The sequence below is a fragment of the Oryctolagus cuniculus genome, chromosome 17 (assembly GCF_051225735.1).
Source record: "Oryctolagus cuniculus isolate XC-2025 breed Fujian yellow rabbit chromosome 17, ASM5122573v1, whole genome shotgun sequence".
In the NCBI taxonomy this organism is placed as follows: Eukaryota; Metazoa; Chordata; class Mammalia; order Lagomorpha; family Leporidae; genus Oryctolagus; species Oryctolagus cuniculus.
In genome coordinates this window covers 11,341,572-11,362,379 of record NC_142883.1, presented here as the reverse complement: position 1 = coordinate 11,362,379, position 20,808 = coordinate 11,341,572, and the positions used below count along the sequence as shown (strand labels likewise).

At 47.4% G+C, this 20,808-nt stretch overlaps 1 protein-coding gene across 1 annotated transcript in view; it reads left to right on the top strand.

Annotated features, from left to right (window-relative positions):
- The window catches only part of GNA13 (G protein subunit alpha 13), a 45,589-nt gene extending 31,035 nt beyond the window's left edge, over positions 1-14,554 (top strand). The window contains exons 3-4 of the mRNA XM_002719488.6: positions 2,721-2,771; positions 9,286-14,554. Coding sequence (XP_002719534.4) covers positions 2,721-2,771; positions 9,286-9,858 — 624 coding nt within the window. The 3' untranslated portion in view covers positions 9,859-14,554. The remainder of the gene's footprint in view (positions 1-2,720; positions 2,772-9,285) is intronic.
- Positions 14,555-20,808: the final 6,254 nt, after the last annotated feature.

The window sequence follows — 20,808 nt, the reverse complement described above, 5'->3', positions numbered from 1 at the left end:
TTTTACTGTAGGAAAAACTAATGAACCTCATACCAGTTCAGGTCAGGGTTTGCTGCCATTTGTGTTTTGGTGCGAAGCTTACAAAAGAAACCAAAGCACCAAAATAACGAAGCCAAGTTTGTAGACCTTCACTTTCTAATCTGTTACTTTAATTTAGCCTATAAGGCATAGATATTCCCTGTGCAAGCAAATATATCAAAATCTTATTTGATCATTTGCAATATTATGTTAATATACCAAAATTTATTAATTCCCAAAGGAATGCTGTGTCTCTCTCACACATCTCTTAAATGTTATCTCTGTGATAAATTTTTAAGGCAGCAGTTCTCAAAGTATGGTCCATGGACCCTTGGGAATCCCCAAAGCCTTTTCTGGAGGGTTCATTTGAAGACGGTTAGTAACTGTAGGTGGTAACTGGGGTAATTTCCTGTCCTCACTGTTAGCACTTGCACTGACTGTACCGCACAGCAGGGTGGAGGGGCCCAGTGGGCGGAGCTGCCGAAGCCTTGGCACACAGGTCAGTACAGTGGCCCCTGGTTGTAGTCTTCACTGTTGTGTACCTGCAGACCCCTCGGCCTCAGTGAGGTTAATCATGTCAAATCTCTCTCTGCCCTTGGGCGCACATCCCTTCTCTGTGAGGAAGGGGGTGCGTTACCACCACTCATGTGGCAAGATGGTTGTCTACAGGAACACATTGGCGGCTGGGGTGGTTGTGAGCTGAGCTAGCCACATAAGCCACGGACACTATTTTTATTTGAAAGAGCAAATGACTTAGGCAGACTTGAGCATTTAACAATTTTTAGAAGATGAAGCTAGCTTGTCACTTCAAGGGAAATCCCAAGAGCCTTGTTCTAGTGATTAACTTTTAACTTTCAAGTGAAAATTTGAATTTAGGAAAACTATCTGCTTACCACTGAACTTGACAGCTTCACAATATTTAAACCTCTTATAAGATTGAGATGATATTAATAAGTAAGACTTTTTAAAAATATTTATTTATTTGAAAGGCAGAAAGAGGTGGGAAAGGAAGAGAGATCTTTATCTGCTGGTTCACTCCCCAAATAGCTGCAACAGCCGGGGCTGGGTCAGGCTGAAGCCAGGAGCCTAGAACTCCATCCTGGTTTCCTGTGTTGGTGGCAGGGACCCAAGTACTTGGGCCATCTTCGCTGCTTCCCAGGCACATTAGCAGGGAGCTGGATTGAAAGCAGAGCAACCTGGACCCAAACCAGCACTCTAAGGGGGAGATGCTAGTGTTGCAGCCAGTGGCTTAATCTGCTGTGCCACAACACTGGCCCCAACAAATAAAACTTTCTAGACATTTTATGATGAAACATGCCAGCATTCAGAATGCTAATTTGGGAAACCCCTCTATTCCAAGTGACCAACGTCTGATGTTAGCAGAACATGGGAGGATAAAAGATGATTACAGCACAGTTTAGACCGTAAATTCTAACATGACAGGCTATGGAAAGTTGGTTGCCAGTTCCACAGGGAACTAACTTTTAAGAAACCATTAACTTGTCAGATTTTGGTATGAAAAGAATATTTACATTTATCTGGAAAGGTTATTTAAAAAGTTCCTGCTCCAGTACATCTTTGTGTGAGGCCATAGTTTGTTCAGCACTTCAGTCTTGCTGTTTTCTGTTAGGCTGCACAAACATATGGTAACTGGTAATGGGCCTGTTACTGATATTTTAAAATGAATTAATAAATAAAATAATTGTTTGAATTTCCCACTTTTACTTTATATGGAAAGCTGTAACCCACTATATAAATAAAAGCATTTTGAGATCCTCAAGAATCTTAAGACATGTAGAGAAGTTTTGAGCCCAGAAAGGCTAAGAATTACTGGTTTAGGGCCTGCGACTCAAAGTGTGGTCCTGGGCAGCCCCTGAATTGCAGAAACTGGGACCTCTCCCCAGACCTACCAAGTCAGGACCTGAGTGTCCTGAGGCCTTCGGGTGACGCTCCTGTGCAGTAAGGGGCGCTGTTTCTAAAACCTGGGGAGACATTTTTTGGGCAGGAGCAGCACAGCAGCAGCAGGATCCACTGAAAAAGTAACACCCAGGAGAGGGGCCAGGAAACTCGGACGCAGGGCTCTTGCTCCTGTTCTGTGGGCTCCTGTGCTGTGTCCGCAGGTCTTTTTAGCACTGTTTCTTACATGGTTTAGAGGTCAGTGGAGATCTGGGCTCAGAAAGGACAGGCCACTCAGGAAGAGACCTGCTGGGGACGTGCTGCGGCATCATCCAGAATCTGCCCTAGCACAGGCCTGTTACAGGGGGTTTACACGGTGCCCTCCCCTCATTCTGGCTGGTCTTGTCTCTGAGGTCAGCTGCCGCTGCTGTAAACTTAAGACGCAGTGCACACAGGAACATACTCAGCTTTCAGTGGCTGGTGTGTGTTTATCTCAAGCAGTTTCCAGGCATCTTCCCTTTGCATACACGTTATATCAGAAAGCATGCATGTAAACCCATCACAGAGAGGTCCCTTGGGCCATCACTTCTGTAAAGCTTTTGTGAAATTAGCCGGCCTTTGCAGAGTTAGCAGTTTGTAGCAGAGCAAACTTTTGTACGTTTCTAGAAGGATTTGTTCAGTCTGAAATCAGTGACTAAACAAAGTATGTTTGGATTGAATGTACAACCAGACAGTGTAATGTAAACTGTTACAGCAAGATCTTCCATGTCTGAGCGCTAATAACTTTGTTTTCTTCCTGTTTTTAGGGTGAATCTGTAAAATATTTCCTGGATAACTTGGATAAACTTGGAGAACCAGTAAGTTTTTTGAATATTTATGGTTTTTTGTTTGTTTGTTTGGTTTGGTTTCTTTCCCTCGTTTGAAAGCAGTAGTCTGCATATTTGATTTTTTATGTATACTGATTTGTTTAAAAATTTAGAAAAATTAAATACTAAGCCATTTCCTTTTTCCCAGTAGCAATATTGTGACTCTTCCTGTTTTATTTTAGAGTGATTAGTAGATATGAATACTGAGTGATTTTAACTGTTTCAAAATGAGAAAAAGATGTTTATTTTTCAGTTGCTACTCCTGTTTCTCCTCTACCGTTTAGGCCTCTGCCATTTCTTTCTTTTAAAGATTTATTTTTATTTATTTGAAAAATGCAGTTACAGATAGAGGAAGAAACAGAGAGGTCTTCCATCTGCTGATTCACTCTCCAAATGGCAGCAGTGGGCACGGCTGGGCCAGGCCAAAGCCAGGAGCCAGGAGCTTCATCCAGGTCTCCCACATGCGTGCAGGGGACCAAGGACATGAGCCATCCTCTGCAGTTTCCCAGGCACAGTAGCAGGGAGCTGGATCAGCTGGGACTCAAACCAGTGTCCATATGGGATGCCGGCGCTACAGGTGGTGGCTTAACCCATTATGCCACAACGCTAGCCCCTCTGCCGTTTCCTGAAGAATACCCTAGCCACTATTTCGTGAGAAGTAAAGGCTTTCACAGAAAGAAGTTCATGCTTGAAAATTAGATTGCAAATTATCTATTACACTTGCATGACTTGGCGAGTTTATAAAGCAGAAATAGTATACTTCCAGACTTTTTGGCAAACGACCGTCTGCATTTTGGGACTCTGTTGTGTTGTGTGCGTTTGTGAGTAGGAAGGCTCCACTCTGCAGGCCTGCTGTAGGAGGAGTCACGCTGGACAAGAGCTTGGTTTCCTGTAGCGTGCTCTTTGGAGGCAGCAACTCTCCCCTGGCTTTGTGGCTGGCTTTGCCTCCCAGGGGTCGCTGCAGGCAGATCAGTGCCGCTTGTCTCTTCTCTGTATTGGACAGCTGCAGAAGAAGTCATTGGAAGAAAAGTTTCTGCTGCTTAGGACATTTTTAAAAAACCATTGCCCTAGAATCATTTTTAACTTAATTTAGTGTAGCTTCATTTGCCTCCTTTTCAAACAAATTTTTGTTATAAATTTTTAATATGGTCTCATGGGCTCTTAAAAGCTTTTAACTTTATAACTGAAGGGAAGCATAGAAGGAAGCCGGTGGGCCGGCGCTGTGGCACAGCGGGTTAACGCCCTGGCCTGAGGCGCCAGCATCCCATGCGGGCGCTGGTTCTAGTCCCAGCTGCTCCTCTTCCAATCCAGCTCTCTGCTGTGGCCTGGGAAAGCAGTGGAAGATGGCCCAAGTCACATGAGAGGCCTGGAAGAAGCTCCTGGCTCCTGGCTTTGGATCAGCGCAGCTCCCGCTGTTGTGGCCATCTGGGGAGTGAACCAGCAGATGGAAGACCTTGCTCTCTGTCTCTACTTCTATCAATAACTCTGTCTTTCAAATAAATAAAGTAAATCATAAGGAAAAAAAAAAAAGGAAGCTGTTGCAAACAGGAAGGTAACATACTAGTATATGTAGGATATGTGAAACAGTGCCTTCCTTTGCCCTGCCAAGTTAGTTCTTGGATTTTCCCTGTATTCTTTTATATTGCGTTTGTCTCCTGCAAGTTTCTTAGATAGAAGTGTCCTCCAGAAGTTGAGATTTCTATAACTTACCAATTTTTTACTCAGTCAGTACTTATCAGTGAAACTTGGTATAAAAGTCTATGTGTTGGGGCCAGCATTATGGCATAGAGGATAAAGTCACCACCTGAAACACCAGGATCCCATACAGGCTCAGGTTCAAGTCCCAACCACTCCACTTCCAATTCAGCTCCCAGCTAATGTGCCTGAGAAAGCAGCAAAGGATGACCCAAGTCGTTTGTCCCCTGCATCCAGGTGGGAGACCTGGAAGAAATTCTTAGCTCCTGGCTTTGGACCAGCCCAGCTCTGGCCATTGTGTCCATTTGGGGAGTGAACCAGGGGGTGGAAGATCTTTCTGTCTGTCTGTCTCTCTCTCTTAACTCTGCCTTTTAAATAAATAAATAAAAATTTTAAAAAATACAGAAGTCTATATGTTACAATCCCTTTGCCATCTGGTCAGATCATAATTTTTTTTTTTTATATTTATTGATTGATTTGAAAGCCTGAGTTACAGAGATAAATCCATCTTTTGGTTCACTTTCCAAATGGCTGCAATGGCCAGGGCTGGCCCAGGCCAACGCCAGGAGCTTCCTCCAGTTGTCTCACATGGGTGTGGGGCCCAAGAACTTCTACTGCTTTCCTAGGTGCATTTCCAGGAAACTGGATTGGAAGTGGTGCAGCCAGGACCAAAACTGGCACCTCCACAGGATATCGGCACTGCCGGCAGTGTTTCAGCCCACTCAGGTAGCACAGCTCTGAGCGTACCACTCAGAGGCGCTCCTCTCCTTAGTCTCAGGGTCGGGCTTGCTTTTTCCCTTCATTGCACGTATGAGAGTTGGTGACTGCTTCATGCTTGTCCTGTCCCCAGCTTTTTCCCTGAGGGCAAGGACCTCATCTCTTGGTTGTGGAGAGTTGAGTTCCTTATGCCTCCTGACAATGCAGGCAGTGATTTTACCCACTATGCCACAGCACTGGCCACGCAGCATTTTCTTTATCCACTCATCCATCAGTGGATCCCTAAGTTGACTCCCTATCTTGGCTCTTTTGAATAGTATTTTGTGCAGGTTTTGATATTAGGCACTGTAGTGAGCTTGGGCAATGCAGCATCAATTGTCTGCTGATTCCAGAAGACAAGACATAAGGAGAGCCCTGAAAGTCACTTGGTAGAGTTGGGCTCTGGTGCAGTGGACCTCAGAATGACTTAGGTAGATCCAAGAGACGGGAGACACTCAAGACAAAGACACTGAGGAAGAGATGGAGATCCGTGCCTGAGATGAAAACAGTGGGGGCAGTGGGAAAGAGGAAGGGGGATGTGTGAGAATGAATTCAAAGAAGGAACAGGATTTGATACAAAATCAGAGGTGATAGAGAAGAATCCAAGCTGTCAGGCAAACCTAAAGAGGCTGGGATTGTTGGGGGGGGGGGGGGGGAGTGCAAAGGAACATGCACTGTTGGAATCCAGAGGAGTTTGTTACTGTGTGTGTTGTGTTTGCTTTCATGCATGTGACTGGCTAGCATTTAAAAAGGAATGGAGTTGTGCCTGGCTGTTGCAGTCTCCTTTGGGCAGTGACCACGGTGGCCGAGGCAGTGGTGGGAGACAGCATAGTGACAGCTGACGCAAGACGCCAGTCACCTCACCCATCCCACTTGCTTAGTCCTCACAGCAACCTTACAAGTGTCTCTGTTTTACAAGTGAGGAAATTGAAATGCAGGTGACTTGCCCAGCGTCACACAGCTAGTATGTAGCAAGCTAGTTAGCTGGCTGTCAGTCACGCTCCCAGTCAGCATGCTTCACCAGACTGTTTGCTTTTCCGTTTGTATTTACTAGAGAGAGGGCTCCCTCTGCTGCTTCACTCCCCCCATGCTCAAAAAGAGCATATGGAGTAATTCATGTAAAGTGTTAAGCAAAAATATGGAAGCAGACTAAAGACTGGACACCTGCTAATTATCAGTAAAGTAGATATGTATGGGACCAGTATTGTGGCGTAGTGGGTAAAGCTGCCACCTGCAGCACCAACATCCCCTATGGGTGCTAGTTTGTGTCCTGGCTGTCCCACTTCTGATCCAGCTCCCTGCTCATGGCCAGGGAAAAGCAGAAAATGACCCAAGTGTTTGGGCCCCCACCACCCACGTGAGAGACCCAGATGGCTTTGGTGGCACTGGCTGTTGCAGCCATCTGGGGAATGAAGCAGCGGATGGAAGATCTCTCCCTTTTCTATGTCTCCCTCTCTCTGTAATGCTTTCAAAATTTATTTTTAAGATTTATTTATTTACTTGAGAGGCAGAGTTACAGAGAGAGGGAGAAACACAGAGAGAGGTCTTCTGTCCGCTGGTTCACTCCCCAAATGACTGCAGTGGCCGGAGCTGGGCTGATCTGAAGCCAAGAGCTTCTTCTGGGTCTCCCTTGTGGGTGCAGGGACCCAAACATTTGGGCCATCTTCTACTGCTTCCCCAGGCCATCACCAGGGAGCTGGATCAGAAGTGGAACAGCCAGGACTCGAACCAGCACCTACATGGGATGCCAGCACCGCAGGCAGATGCCCAAACTACTATGCCACAGTGCTGGCCTCAAATACACCTTTTTTTTAAGTAGCTATGTGTGTGCAAACATGGAAAAACTAATTTTCTTGCTTTTTTATTTTTTTTAAGTAATAGTTGTTTATTTGAAAATCATTACAGAAAAAGAGGGAAAGACAGAGATCTTCATTGGCTCGTTCATGCACCAGTGTTCATGACCACAGTGGCCAGGGCCAGGCCAGGTCAAAGCCAGGAGCTAGGAGCTGCTTCTGGCTTCCTGTGTGGGTGCAGGGACCAAGGACTTGGGCCATCCTCTGCTGCTTTCCCAGGTGTATTAGGAGGGAGCTGGACTGGAAGTGGACCAACTGGGCCTAGAGCTGGCACCGATATGGGATGCCAGTGCTGCAGACAGTAGCTTAATCTGCTGCACCACAGCACCAGCCTCTGATTTTTTCCTTTTTTTAAAGAGTCCTAGCATTATTTAATCAGTGGCTATGGATTGCCAGTAGCTAAGAACTGCCTACATTTTCTTTCATTCTTCATACTATTATACCACTTCGAGAAGAATGATATTCAGGTTGTAATGGAATTTCAAAGTCATATTATACTGATTGGAAAGGCAAAAAAATGCATCATTGTGAATAGCTATCACAATTGCTTTATTTTTTATTTTTTATTTATTTGTTTGAAAAGCAGAGGGACAGAGCTAGAGATTTTCCATTGCTAGTTCACTCTCTCAATGCCCACAACAGCCAAGGCTGGGCAAGGCCTAAAGCCAGGTGCCCAGAACTCAGTCTAAGCCTTTTATGTGGGCGGCAGGGACCCAAGAGTTGAGCCTTCATCTGCTGCTTCCCAGGGTATGCATTGGCAGGAAGCTGGAACTGGAAGCATGCCAGGATTCAAACCAGGCACTGCGGTGTAGGATGTGGGCATCCTGAGCAGTGTCGTAACTGCTCTGTCAAATCTCTGCCCCACAAGTGATTTAAATCCTGCTTTAATTTATTTTTTAAAAAAGATTTTATTTATTTATTTTGAAAGAGTTACAGAGGGGGGTCGGGGAGGGACAGAGAAAGAGACCTCACATCCCCACTGGTTCACTCCCAAGATGGCTACAGTGGCCGGTGCTGGGCCAGGCCAGAGTCAGGAACCAGGAACTCCTCCACGTCTCCCATGTTGGTGGCAGGGTCCCAAATAGTTGGACCATCTTCCACTACCTTTCCCAGGCCGTTAGCAGGAAGCTCTATCAGAAGTGGAGCTCCTGGGACCCCAACCAGCACCCATATGGGGTGCTGGCGCTGCAGACCATGGCTTTGCCCGCTATGCCACAAGGCCAACCCTGCCCTGATTTGTTTTTAAAGTGCTTTTTTATCATGATGAACATTAGTCTTTTTTCATATATTGCCAAAGGTCTATGTCAAAGTTCTGGGGGAAAAAAAAAACTGAGCTGAGAAGAACCAGTTGGATTGTGTGAGGAAATGTGCCATCAGGGTGTGGCTTGTGACTCCAGTGGCTTTCATTTGTGTAGGGTCTCAGAGCTCGTGGATAAGGGTTCAGAGAAGAGCACCCTTGATCTTCACAACAACCCTCTCCCAAGGCAGATAGGCCAGGCATGATCTCGGCAGAGTTGTTGACACTTAGAATAAGTAGCTAAGTTATGAGTTCTCAGGTCAGTAAATGTGAAAGCAGGAACATAGCTGCTTGGAGTGCACACTGGAAACAAAACTTGCCAGGGCCCGCCCCTGAATAAATGCGGTTAATTAGTTCCGATAGAGGAGTGTTTTCCATACAGGAAATACAGCAGCAGGGGTAGCACGGTGGGGCCCAGTACAGAAGTTCTAAGTCACGGGGGAGGTCGTCGGTGCTTGCCCAGGAAAGGAGCATTGGAACCTAGAACAGGAAGAGGTCCTCAGGGAGCAGTGGTGGATTCAGACCTTTTGCCTTGAGTGTAGCAGGGAGCAGTGTGGAGAAGGTGGGGCGGGGGTGGTAAGAACACTCTGGCTGGAGCTAGGAGTGGGTGACCGACGAGTAGGATGGAAAACAGGTCTACTGCGCTGGGGGCGGGGAGGACACCTGGAAGATAAACTTGAATCTGCGTATGAGTAGTAGTGCAGGGATAAGAAAAAATAAGGTGGTCCTTTGTAGTAAATTTGGAAGCCATCTTTGTAGATTAAACTTTTAATGTACATTGCCATTTTGTAATGAGAATGAAAGTGTTGGTGCTTTAATATACCGTAAAATGTCTTTAGAAATCTCAATAGTCCATTCAGAATTCTCTGAATTACTAAATGTGAAATAATTGTTTCTTTTGCAGGACTACATTCCATCACAACAGGATATTCTGCTTGCTCGAAGACCCACCAAAGGCATTCATGAGTACGACTTTGAAATTAAAAATGTGCCTTTCAAAATGGTTGATGTCGGCGGTCAGAGATCAGAAAGGAAACGTTGGTTTGAATGCTTCGACAGTGTGACATCGATACTTTTTCTTGTTTCCTCCAGTGAGTTTGACCAGGTGCTTATGGAAGATCGACTGACCAATCGCCTTACAGAATCTCTGAACATTTTTGAAACAATTGTCAATAACCGGGTTTTCAGCAATGTCTCCATAATCCTCTTCTTGAACAAGACAGACTTGCTTGAGGAGAAAGTGCAGATTGTGAGTATCAAAGACTATTTCCTAGAATTCGAAGGGGATCCCCACTGCTTAAGAGACGTCCAAAAATTCCTGGTGGAATGTTTCCGGAACAAGCGCCGGGACCAGCAGCAGAAGCCCTTGTACCACCACTTCACCACTGCTATCAACACGGAAAACATCCGCCTGGTGTTCCGGGACGTCAAGGATACTATTCTTCACGACAACCTCAAGCAGCTCATGCTACAGTGATGTACAGAAGACTCGCTCTTTAATATCTCTTTGTGTTTTTGATTGTTTTCTGTTTGTTTGTTTTTTTTTTTTTTTTTTTTTTTTTTTTTTTTTTTTTAAATAGCAGTTTACATCAGGAATTAGAAAAAGATCTTGATTCTGTGTTTAACTTCTTTGGAAATCGTAGTCCTTCTGTGGCCTTTGGTGTGCAGCTCTAAGCTGCTGGTAACACAGAGCCAGTATCTGCTGACCTGCAGGCTGTGATGAGTCCCACGGTGACTTCTGGGCGCTCAGTGGTGGCCTCCTGGCCAGCCTCAGACTCGTTACATTTCAGGCTTGGTTCTTCCACCTTTCAAATGAATTCTCCTGTAGTGCCAAGGATAGAAGGTATCCTTAAATACTTGTAGGTGTGGGCTTAGGGTATTTGGCTCTAGAACAAGCGAGCTCTCCAGCCTGCCTTACACGCGGCAGTGACAGTGGGCGCCTGGCTCCGCGACGCCCTCCTGTCTCGAAAGGTTCTGTTGGAACACTGCTCTGAGTGGGGAATGGCAGTCTGCAGCTTTGCAGGGGTTTGGCCGTCTTGTTGTTAAAATTGCTTATGTGACCAAGTTTCTGAAGGCAGTGCTCTTAGTGTGTGCAAGTTTACGTGAGGATCTCTGGTCTGATGCTAAGGAGGATGCTCCAGGGAACAAAAGGCGAGCAAGTGCCGCGTGGAAGCTTTCAGTCAAAAGTAATGAGTGCAGTGCCGCTCGCTCTGCCCTTCAGCTAGCGTGCGATGTGCCGTGTACGAAACACTGGGGCCTGCACAGCAACTGAGAGACGCAGACAGCTTGGTGGCAGAACCTGCTCAGTACACACACCTGTCCCGGAATGTCGTGTGTGTCGCCTTTAAACCCTTTCCAGTTAACGTTGGGCCCCACGGTGGGAAGTCTCTGCTGTGTCCTCACCATCGTCAGGTTCCCCCTCCTGTTCGTCCCCAGCAGCTCCAGGCCGGCATTCATGGGATTCTTTTCTTTTGGTTTGTTTGGAGCTTGCCAAGAGCAATATTTTCCTGTCAAACTACTCAAGAAGGCATTTGAGACTCTCGTTCATTCTTGGTGTCTGTAGAAGATACAGTGTGTACATGTTTGTAATTATTGTGTATGAGATGCCAGCTTTATTGAGGTACCTTTCCAATGTTCAGTTCACACCGGAAGGTGGCCACCTTTAACCCGAGCCCCACTGCCAGGGGCTTTGTGATCACGGACACCTTGACGTTGAGCCCCACAGGTTGGCTGGTTTGCAGTGCGGGAAACACTGCCGAGTGGGCTGTGTGTGAAGTTAGCTTTGGAGTAGAGAAACCAATGCCCAGTCTGCCAGCTTTTCGCGGGCATGGTGACGGGACTGTGATACTGTCGCTGTAGCGCACAGCTGCCTGTGCTCAGGGATTGTTCAGCGTTAGAGACCACACAGCCTTCCCGAGTCACGGCTCTTGTTCTGTCTTGCTGTCAGGGTGAGAGCAGAGCTCTTCCGTGAGCCAGCCAGGGACCGTTCTTGGCACAGCTGACTTCTGGTGTGGGAAGCTCCTCGATGATCATTCTGTCCATATGTTTTGCAGTGTTTTCATGCCTTGGTAATACATGAGCTGCAGACTTGTAGCCCGACAGTATCATGCAGCTGTTCATAGTATATATCATGCATGTTTGAATAGTTCTACATCTAGTGCTTCTTGCCAAAAAGAATACATTGTTTGAGTTCACAAGGTTAGCTTGATTTCTGTAGTAACCAATTTCTGAGTGTACACAGTCACATTTGGACTATTCGGTGGCCAATCGTAAATCTAGCAGATAGTTTCTTGAATGGCCAAAACATTCAGCTCCCACGAAGGGTAACGTCAGTTCCTTGTAGGAAGAGGACCCGAAGTCTTATTTACATTATGTGTGTGGTGGGAGTCATAAATACTGCCTTCAAAGCAGAAATCACCATCTTGACTACCACCCGGAAGTGTTAAAGCACCAAAAATCAGGGGCTTTTGCAAATGTTCTTCCCTGATGTGTGTGTGTGTGTGTGTTCAGAATTAACATTGTTTTAAACTTCAGACTGTATTTTGAGGCAGTGAGTCACATCTACTTAATATAAGCAGGCTTGTTGAAGCGTTCAGTAGAACTGTGCGTTCAGTCTGGACACTCAGTCCATTTTCTGTGCTGTGTTTTAAGCTGTTTGAAGGAGCCTCTACCCATATCATGAAAACCAAATGCTTTTGAAATAGTGCTCTGTGAAGAGGGAGAGAATATACTGAACAGAATTTAAAAGGTGCTTATAATTTTTACTATGCCAGTTTGCCCCCAGTCTCTTTAAAAAAAAAAAAAAAGTAATTTAGATGTAGACTTCTTTGATGTGTGTGATTTTCTAAATCCTTGTGGTTTGGGATTGGAATAAAATGTGCCTAACTCCATGTTCTCGTTGTCTGTGAACCTGCATGCCTTCTCATTCTGGAGGGACAGCACCCTAGTGTTTGTGGCCCTAGAAGACGTGGATGAGATCAGAGTTGCGTACAAATCCAACAACCGTAGACCTTAATTTTTATGGGGAATGGGTTTTGTCAAATGTTTCTGAAGATTAAATGATTCAAGGCGTGCCTCTGCCATGCGAGTGTTTTCAGTAATCAGAATTGTTGCTTTCTGCCAAATATTCGCTTGGAATTTTCGTTTCAGCTTTGTTATCTGGAAGGGGCACTTGGTGGCTAGCGTGCAGCCAGCGAAGGCAGAGTGGAATGAAATGATGATTCGTTTTCGTTTGGCTTTCCTTACAAGTGCATTGGCGTGACATAGAGAAGGCCCTCTGGTCTCTCATGTTGGGGCTGTTTAGGGAAGTCCTTGCTCAGTCATTGGCAGTGCCTGGTTTAAAGAAGGAAATAGCATCACCTTAGTACCTTGATCTTGAGCAGAAATCCTCTGCCCTGTAGCTTTTTTTGTAAAAGGAGATGGCTAAATCTTAACTTTTAATGTATACCCAAATATTTGTATTTATGCTTTTGGTAAAATGTATTTTCAGCATTAATACACATGTCGGTTATGCCTTATTTATTTGAAGAATAAAGTTACCAACTTAAGCTGTTATGTCCTGAAACTCAAATCAGTATTTGAGAAACCCTCAAATTGGTGCTCTCATTATATAATGATACATTTAGACAAAACCCCAGACCAAGCCATTTGAAATAGGATTCTCTCCATTGCAATTTGTAGCTATGTTATTTCTGTTTATGCAGTGAGAAGGCTGAATATCAGTGTTAACTCTTAATTTCTTGTTTGAATCCATGAAATCATGCTTGTTAAACCCACACATCTGTAACAAACTCCCTAATAAATCCAGACCAAGTCACTGTTAGCTTTTCCTTCCTTTTTTTGAGGAGTTTTTCCCTGGGCCATACGACTTAGTACCTTGGTTCCGTGGTCTCCATTTCCGTCATTCCAAGGTTAAGGTCCTGCCGTCACAGGGGGTCTGTCCTTGTGCTGCATTACTCAAGTACTGTGTTGTTTTCAATGCTGGATTCAGGTGAGCTTCTCGGTCAAGTAAATGCCAGGGGGGAGGGATGAGCGGGTGTGGACGCGACTCCGTGTTCCGGATAAAGCAGATCAGAGGCCATATTCATTACGGTACGAGGTTAGGGCTTGGTAAATGTATGCTGTAGATTGAAGTGTGAGTCTGACCCGAACGTTTCAAACCAGTTGGACTGTTTAGGCCTTTTCTAGTACCGTCGGATGGGAGCCTTCGGGCAGCAGCGACAGCATCATCTGCAATGCAGTGTTTGTGCCACACACACTCTTCTGCCTGTACCTGAATGTATGCTTAACCTTTAAATGAATATGTTCAGATCTGACCATCAGGTTTCAAATGTAAGCCAGAGCTTATGTGGAGCGTTGATTGTTTTTTAGAGCATTAACGATATGGCAAGATTTTCTGGGTTGGTAAGAGGTGTTTGTGACGTGTACAAATCTGTTGATTGTGATGACAATGTACAGATGAATCAAACATGCAGAGACCTTCTGTGCATCAGTCTGCAGTCAGTGACGACCACTGGCAGTGATGCACTACTTGGTATGTGACTTTGGCTTGTGTAGAAAGCTTATTTATGCTATTTTTTTAATACTGTTTCTTGCCATGGTAAGTGATGATTTTGTCCTCAGTCATGCCTGTTTGCTGGTACCAGGCAAAAAGGGGATGGGATAAGGGTCAATTCTTGCAAAGTCTTTGTAACAATGCAACCAACTATGCCATTTGCCCTTTCTTTACCTCTTACTTGAAAGCAGAATCGCAAAATGTCTTCGGTGGCTTTGCTGTTATTACGGTGAGAGCTCATTTACCACAAGAAGCCTTATCAGAAAGTATATTTTGTGACAACCTCATAGATGTTGTACCTAACAAAACCTGACTTGTATTAGCTCTGTATAAAAGTTCCTTGTGGCTTAGGAGTCTTTACTCACATCTTTGTATAACTTTCCCAGAACTAAGCACATTATCTGATACTGTAAAATTTATTTTGTCAGTGCTGTAGTTCAGGATTGGCAATAAATTATTTCTAAAGGTGGTCTGAAAGTGGAAAGAATTTGATTTTCTGATAGGAGTTGCTAGTGCAGTAATGCTTTTTACTTTTGTACATATTTTGCAAAAAATTTGCCTCTTGCTATTGATATTGCTTTGTAAAAATTACTGACATTTAATAAACACTTACAAATGATGCAGGCCTATCACATTATTTACAGTAACTGATAAGTGTCCAGGGAGAGCAGAGGTTGCCACCAGTGACAGCACAGAGAGATCTGCCTGGCAGGTCTCGCTGAGCTTCCACGTTGGCCCGTGAGCGGTGCCGGCCCGGGCGGGAGACGTGGGTTTCTTCCAGGGAACTGCGGAGACGTGGGTTTTGACACGGCACTGGGGAAAGCGGAGCCCCTCGTCTCTCTGCTCCTCTCATAGTTGTGGAAACTGCATTAGGACGTCCCTGGGCTCTGATAACAGCTGTGCTGGGTCACTGCAACAATGTCTTAAAAAACTGTAGGCCGGCGCCGCGGCTCACTAGGCTAATCCTCCGCCTTGCGGCGCCGGCACACCGGGTTCTAGTCCCAGTCGGGGCGCCGGATTCTGTCCCGGTTGCCCCTCTTCCAGGCCAGCTCTCTGCTGTGGCCCGGGAGTGCAGTGGAGGATGGCCCAAGTGCTTGGGCCCTGCACCCCATGGGAGACCAGGAGAAGTACCTGGCTCCTGCCATCGGATCAGCGCGGGGCGCCGGCCGCAGCGCGCCGCCCGTGGCGGCCATTGGAGGGTGAACCAACGGCAAAGGAAGACCTTTCTCTCTGTCTCTCTCTCTCACTATCCACTCTGCCTGTCAAAAACAAACAAACCAACTGTGTTAATCACCTCCCCCACCCACATGCACTCTTTTTTAGATTATGGTTTACAGAAAAATTGTGAGATGGTACCGAGTTCCCCCACACTGCAGTGCTGCACCTCCTCATAATAGTTGCCCCAATTAATGTCTTGGTTAGTGTGATGGATTGTCACGACGAGTGTCCAGTACTGATGTGGTTCACTGACGCCTGCAGTGTATCCAGATTTCCTTAGCTGTGGCCTGATGTCCTTTTTCTTCAGAGCCCTTGCAGGATGCCACACGTCTGTCTGATTTGTGACGCCTCCCTCGTCCTTTGCCTTAGAAGACTTTCCTCGTCCGCACTCTCGTTTTTGATTAGCTCGCAGCTCTGAGCACCACTGGTCAGGTATTTCTGCAGCATGTGCCTCTTGAGATTTATCTCAGGATTTCCCCGTGGCCAGGCTGGGCCATGGGCTCGGGGGCCACGGACACCAGGTCTCACCCTCATCAAGGCTCAGCGAGGGCACCTCCTCTGGTCCCCGTTCGTCCTGTCCTTTTACAACAGAAATGCAAGTTGCAGGTGACTGTTGGCCTGCTGTCCCTTGGCTTACCTGGCGTTTGTTCCCCGCTCTGCTTGTGCTTTTCTTCCCACAGAATGAAGGGCTTTCCCCATCACTGGAGTGGCAGGGCAGCTACAGGCCTACCTGAAGTGACTCTGCCCCTGGGGCTGTGGGATCCAGCCCCCCTGCAAATAAATTCTCTTCCAGGGCCCCACTTTAGGGAACCAAAAAAATTTTTTTTTTTACTTGAGAGGCAGGGAGATGGGGCGCTCCCATCTGCTAGGCCACTCCTCAAATACCCACAACAGCTGAGGTAGGGCCATACCGAAGCTGGGAGCCAAGGGCTCAAGCCAGGTCTCCCCCCACAGGTGGCAGGAACCCATCTACTGGAGCCATCACCTGTGTGCTCCCAGGATTTCCATTTGTGCGAAGCCAGAGTTAGGAACCAGAGCATGACTGCAACCCAGGTCCTCGGAGGACGTGGGCATCTCGACCGCTAGGCCAGACAGCTGCCCGCATAGCCTTGCTTACCACATGAAATTTTACTGTTGGTCCCAGAAAACTCGAAGTAAAAAATTTGGACTTTACATCCAAAGATTTAAGAGGTTTTTTTTTTTTTTTTTTTTTTTTTTTTTTGACAGGCAGAGTGGACAGTGAGAGAGAGAGACAGAGAGAAAGGTCTTCCTTTGCCGTTGGTTCATCCTCCAATGGCTGCCACAGCCAGCGCGCTGCGGCTGGCGCACTGCGCTGATCCGATGGCAGGAGCCAGGTGCTTCTCCTGGTCTCCCATGGGGTGCAGGGCCCAAGCACTTGGGCCATCCTCCACTGCACTCCCTGGCCACAGCAGAGAGCTGGCCTGGAAGAGGGGCAACCGGGACAGAAAATCCGGTGCCCCGACCGGGACTAGAACCCGGTGTGCCGGCGCCGCAAGGCGGAGGATTAGCCTAGTGAGCCACGTATGTTTTACAAAGTAGATCCTTAGAGACTTATTGAGAGGCTTAGGATCTTTCAAAACTGAAACTAAACTAAACCCAAGCATTTGAATTCCCAAGAGAAATCTTTTTTTTTTTTTAAGCTTTATTTTTATTTGATACGCAGAGTTACAGAGAGAGAGAGAGAGAGAGAGAGAGGTCTTTCATCTACTGGTTCACTCCCTAAATTTGCCAAAACAGGGTTGGTTCAGACCAAAGCCGGGAACTCGATCTGGGTCTTCCGGTGGCAGGAGCCCAAGCACTTGGGCCATCTTCCTGGCTTTCCCAGGCCATTTGCAGGGAGCTGGATCAGAAGTGGAGCAGCAGGGACTTGAACTGGCACCCACAGGGGATGCAGGCGTTGTAGGTGGCAGCTTAACCCACTATGCTACAACGTTGGCCCTGCAAGAAATTTTCTTCAAAATAAACTTTTGGAGCTGGTGTTCTGGCATGGTGCATTGGGCCACTACCTGCAGCGCCAGCATCCCATGTGGGCACCAGTTTGAGTCTTGGCTGCTCCACTTCTGATCCAGCTCTGTCTGCTAATGGCCTGGGATAAGCAGCAGAGGATGGCCCAAGTCCTTGAGCCCCTGCAACCAAATGGAAGACCAGGAAGAAGCTCCTGGCCCCTGGCTTTGGTCTGGCCCAGCCCTGGCATTGCAGGCTTTTGGGGAGTGAACCAGCAGGTGGGAGATTCCCCCCTCAACTCTTTCAAAATAAATAAATAATCAATCTTTAAAGCAACAAAACTCATGGTGCCGTTTTGCCTCAGAAATCGGGGCACCAGAAACAGTATTGTGGTTGAAATAAGGAGTGTGATGTTGGGTGTGTAACTGCATTTCACCAGATTTCTTTCAAGATAACAAAAGGCTCAAACAGCCGTTGGCCGGAGACCAGCTCTTGCAGGCAGCCTTGGTGAGCTGCCCTGTCCCCCGTGAGAACAGAGAACTCTGGGGAAGTTGGGTCCAGAATGAACATTGGTGCTTGCAGAGGGAAGATGTTGATGTTTCTTTTCCCCGTGAAGGCGCATGGTAGGAAAACAAGCAATCAAGTCTTTTATTATGATCATTATTATTTTTATTATTTGAAAAGCAGAATATCAGAAAAATCTCCCATCTCTGCTGACTGACTCCCCAAATGCCTGCCACTGCCTGGACTGGGCCAGGTCAAAGCCAGGAGCCCTGGTCTCAATATGGGGTCTCCCACAGGAGTGGCAGGGACGAAGTACTTGAGCCATCATCTGCTGTCTCCCGGGCTTCCCATTAGCAGGAAGCTGGAGTGGAAGCAGAGCCAGGACGCCAGCCGGACAACCTGTTAGAGGATGCAGGCGTCCCACGTGGCGTCTTAACCAACACACCAAACGTCCATCAGGACAGTCGAGCCTTTTTAAAAAGCCGTGAACCCCTTTGCAGTTAATTACACTGCAGCCTGTAGACAGGCGAAACTGCCTCTGCCGAATGTTGAAGAAGCAGGCACACAGGCTGGAACTGCAAGCCAAGCTCTGCTGACTTTGGGAGACAAGAAAAGTGTAGTTGTTGTTTGTTCCTATTACTCCGCACGCAGAATTCTCGTTCTTGTGAGCTTTGTGGGGTTTGACTCGCCAGCTGCTTTCACCATCAGAGGGAGCGCATGGAAACTTCCTCCTGAAAACAGGAGCGGCTCTGCCCCTCATGGAGTTACGGATAAAAGCCGATTATCTGCAGGCACACCTTACGTTCCATTCCTTCGCAGCAGGTTAGAATTTGGGGGAAGATGCTAAAATCCAGAGACTGGCTGCCCCGCTCCTAACGGGCACACCAGGCGGCATTATCCCTGGCCAGTGTGTGTCCCAGGGCCGTGCAGGCCCCTTGCTGCCATCAGCAACAGCTCTCTTCCCCGCCCACCCTCCCCACATGCGTCCTTCACTCCGACCGTGCTGCGTGCTCACTTCCCCACTGCGTGCAGTCCCTGGCTCTCTTAGTCTTCCAGGCCCACCCTGGAGAGATTTCCTGACTGCCCCCCACCCCAGCTGGGGGCAGTTTGCTTCCCTTGAGTACCTTTCCTATACAAGGGGACTTCAAAAAGTCCATGGGAATGGAATTAAAAGGTGCCTGGGGGGCCGGCTCTGTGGTGGTAAAGCCACTACCTGCATTGCTGGCATCCCATATGGGCGCCGGTTCAAGTCCCGGCTGCTCCACTTCCAATCCAGCTCTCTGTTACGGCCTGGGAAAGCAGTGGAAGATGGCCCAAATCCTTGGGCCCCTGCACCCGCGTGGGAGATCTGGAAGAAGCTCCTGGCTCCTGGCTTCAGATTGGCGCAGCTCTGGCCATTGCAGACAATTGGGGAGTGAACCAGCAGGTGGAAGACCTCTTTCTCACTCTGCCTCTCCTTCTCTCTCTGTGATTCTGACTTTCAAATAAATAAATAAATCTTTAAAAAAAAAAAAAAAAAGATGTCTGGGCGCAAAATGTTTTGAAATCCATGTTTTTGCGTCATATGCATTTCTATGGGCATTCTCCCATCCTCAGAATACTTAAATCGGCCTACATTATTTTATATGTATTTGTCTTCCTTGAAAGTTTTTTAAGTATTTCAGAGGCAGGGAGACAAGAGGAGGCTGGTTCACTCCTCAGATGACCACAGTGGCCAGGGCTGGGCTGGGCTGGGCTGGGCTGGGCTGAAGCCAGGAGCCAGGGGCTCCATTCATGTCTCTCAACTTGGCTGGCAGGGCCCCAGATGCTAGCACCATCACCCGGTGTGCGCTCACAGGAAGCCAGAATCAGGATCAGAGCTGGAGCGCAAGCCCAGGAGCTCTGCTATAGGATGTGGGTGTCCCAACCAGAGGCTTAGCTGCTGGGCCAAACGCCTGCCTGCCTGCCTGCCTCGTTAGTGGGGTTTTTTTACTTAATTTTTCTGCATTCTTTACCCCACGGGGGACTTCCTTGTAAGATGCCATATTCAGAGCAAGCTGTTAGTCCCTCTTAGATACTTAAAGTTAGCATCTGGGCTGGGTTTGGTGCCGCTGGGCAGGCTGCCCCTGTGCCGTCAGCATCCTGCGTGAGAGTGCCAGTTTCCGGCTCACCTGCGCTACTTCTGGTGCGGCTCCCTGCTGATGTGCCTGGGAGAGCAGAAGATGCCCCCCACGTGGGACACGCAGATGGTGTTCCAGCCCAGAGCTGGCTGCCGCGCCTCTGCGGGGAGGGAACCGGCCGACGGACCTCTCTCTCTCTCTCTGTCTCTTTGCCTTTCAAATAAATAAATAACTCTTGAAAAAAAAGTCAAGTGAGCATCTGATTTTCTCCAAAACCCTGGAACTTCCAGGAAAGTGAAGAGCAGATGATTTGTTTCAGTCGCTGCGACTTCGGCAGGCCGGGCTTGAATCCAAGCGGTTTTCCCTCCAGGAAGAACCATGTAGGCCACGGTCAGTGCAGGAATGAAACTGACCCAGGGAAAAGAAGACTCCCGAGAGCTTTTCTCTGAGCTCCTGGGGTGTCAGTAGTCCCCATCAAATGCCTCGACGCTCTGGGGGAGAAGTCACCTCCAGCCCTGCCTCTCCCACAACCTCTGTGTTTCTGTGTGCTTCACCCTCTGGTTTATTAACATATCATTAGCATAAGTCCCGGGGATAATTATTTTTAACTTTTTTTTAAAGATGTATTTGATTTATTTTGAAAGGGCTACAGAGAGAGAAGGAGAGACAGAGATCTTCAATCTGCTGGTTCCCTCCCCTGATGGCCAGAATGACCAGGGCTGGGCCAAACCTAAGCCAGGAGCTTCATTTGGGTCTCCCCCATGTGTACAGAGGCCCAAGCATGTGAGACGGCCATCTTCTGGTGCTTCCCCATGCACATTAGCAGGGAGCTGGATCAGAAGTGGAGCAGCCAGGACTCGAACTGGCGCCCATATAGGAGGCCACCACTGCAGGTGACAGCTTTATCCACTACGCCACAATGCCAGCCCTAATTTCGAACTTTTAGGAAATATTTCTTTATTTAAATACTTATTTGATAGACAGAGCTCCCATCTGCTGGGTCACCACCCCCCCCCCCATGTCTGCAATGGCCAGGCAACGCTGAGACAGGGAGCTCAATCCAGATCTCCCACGGGGGTGACAGGAT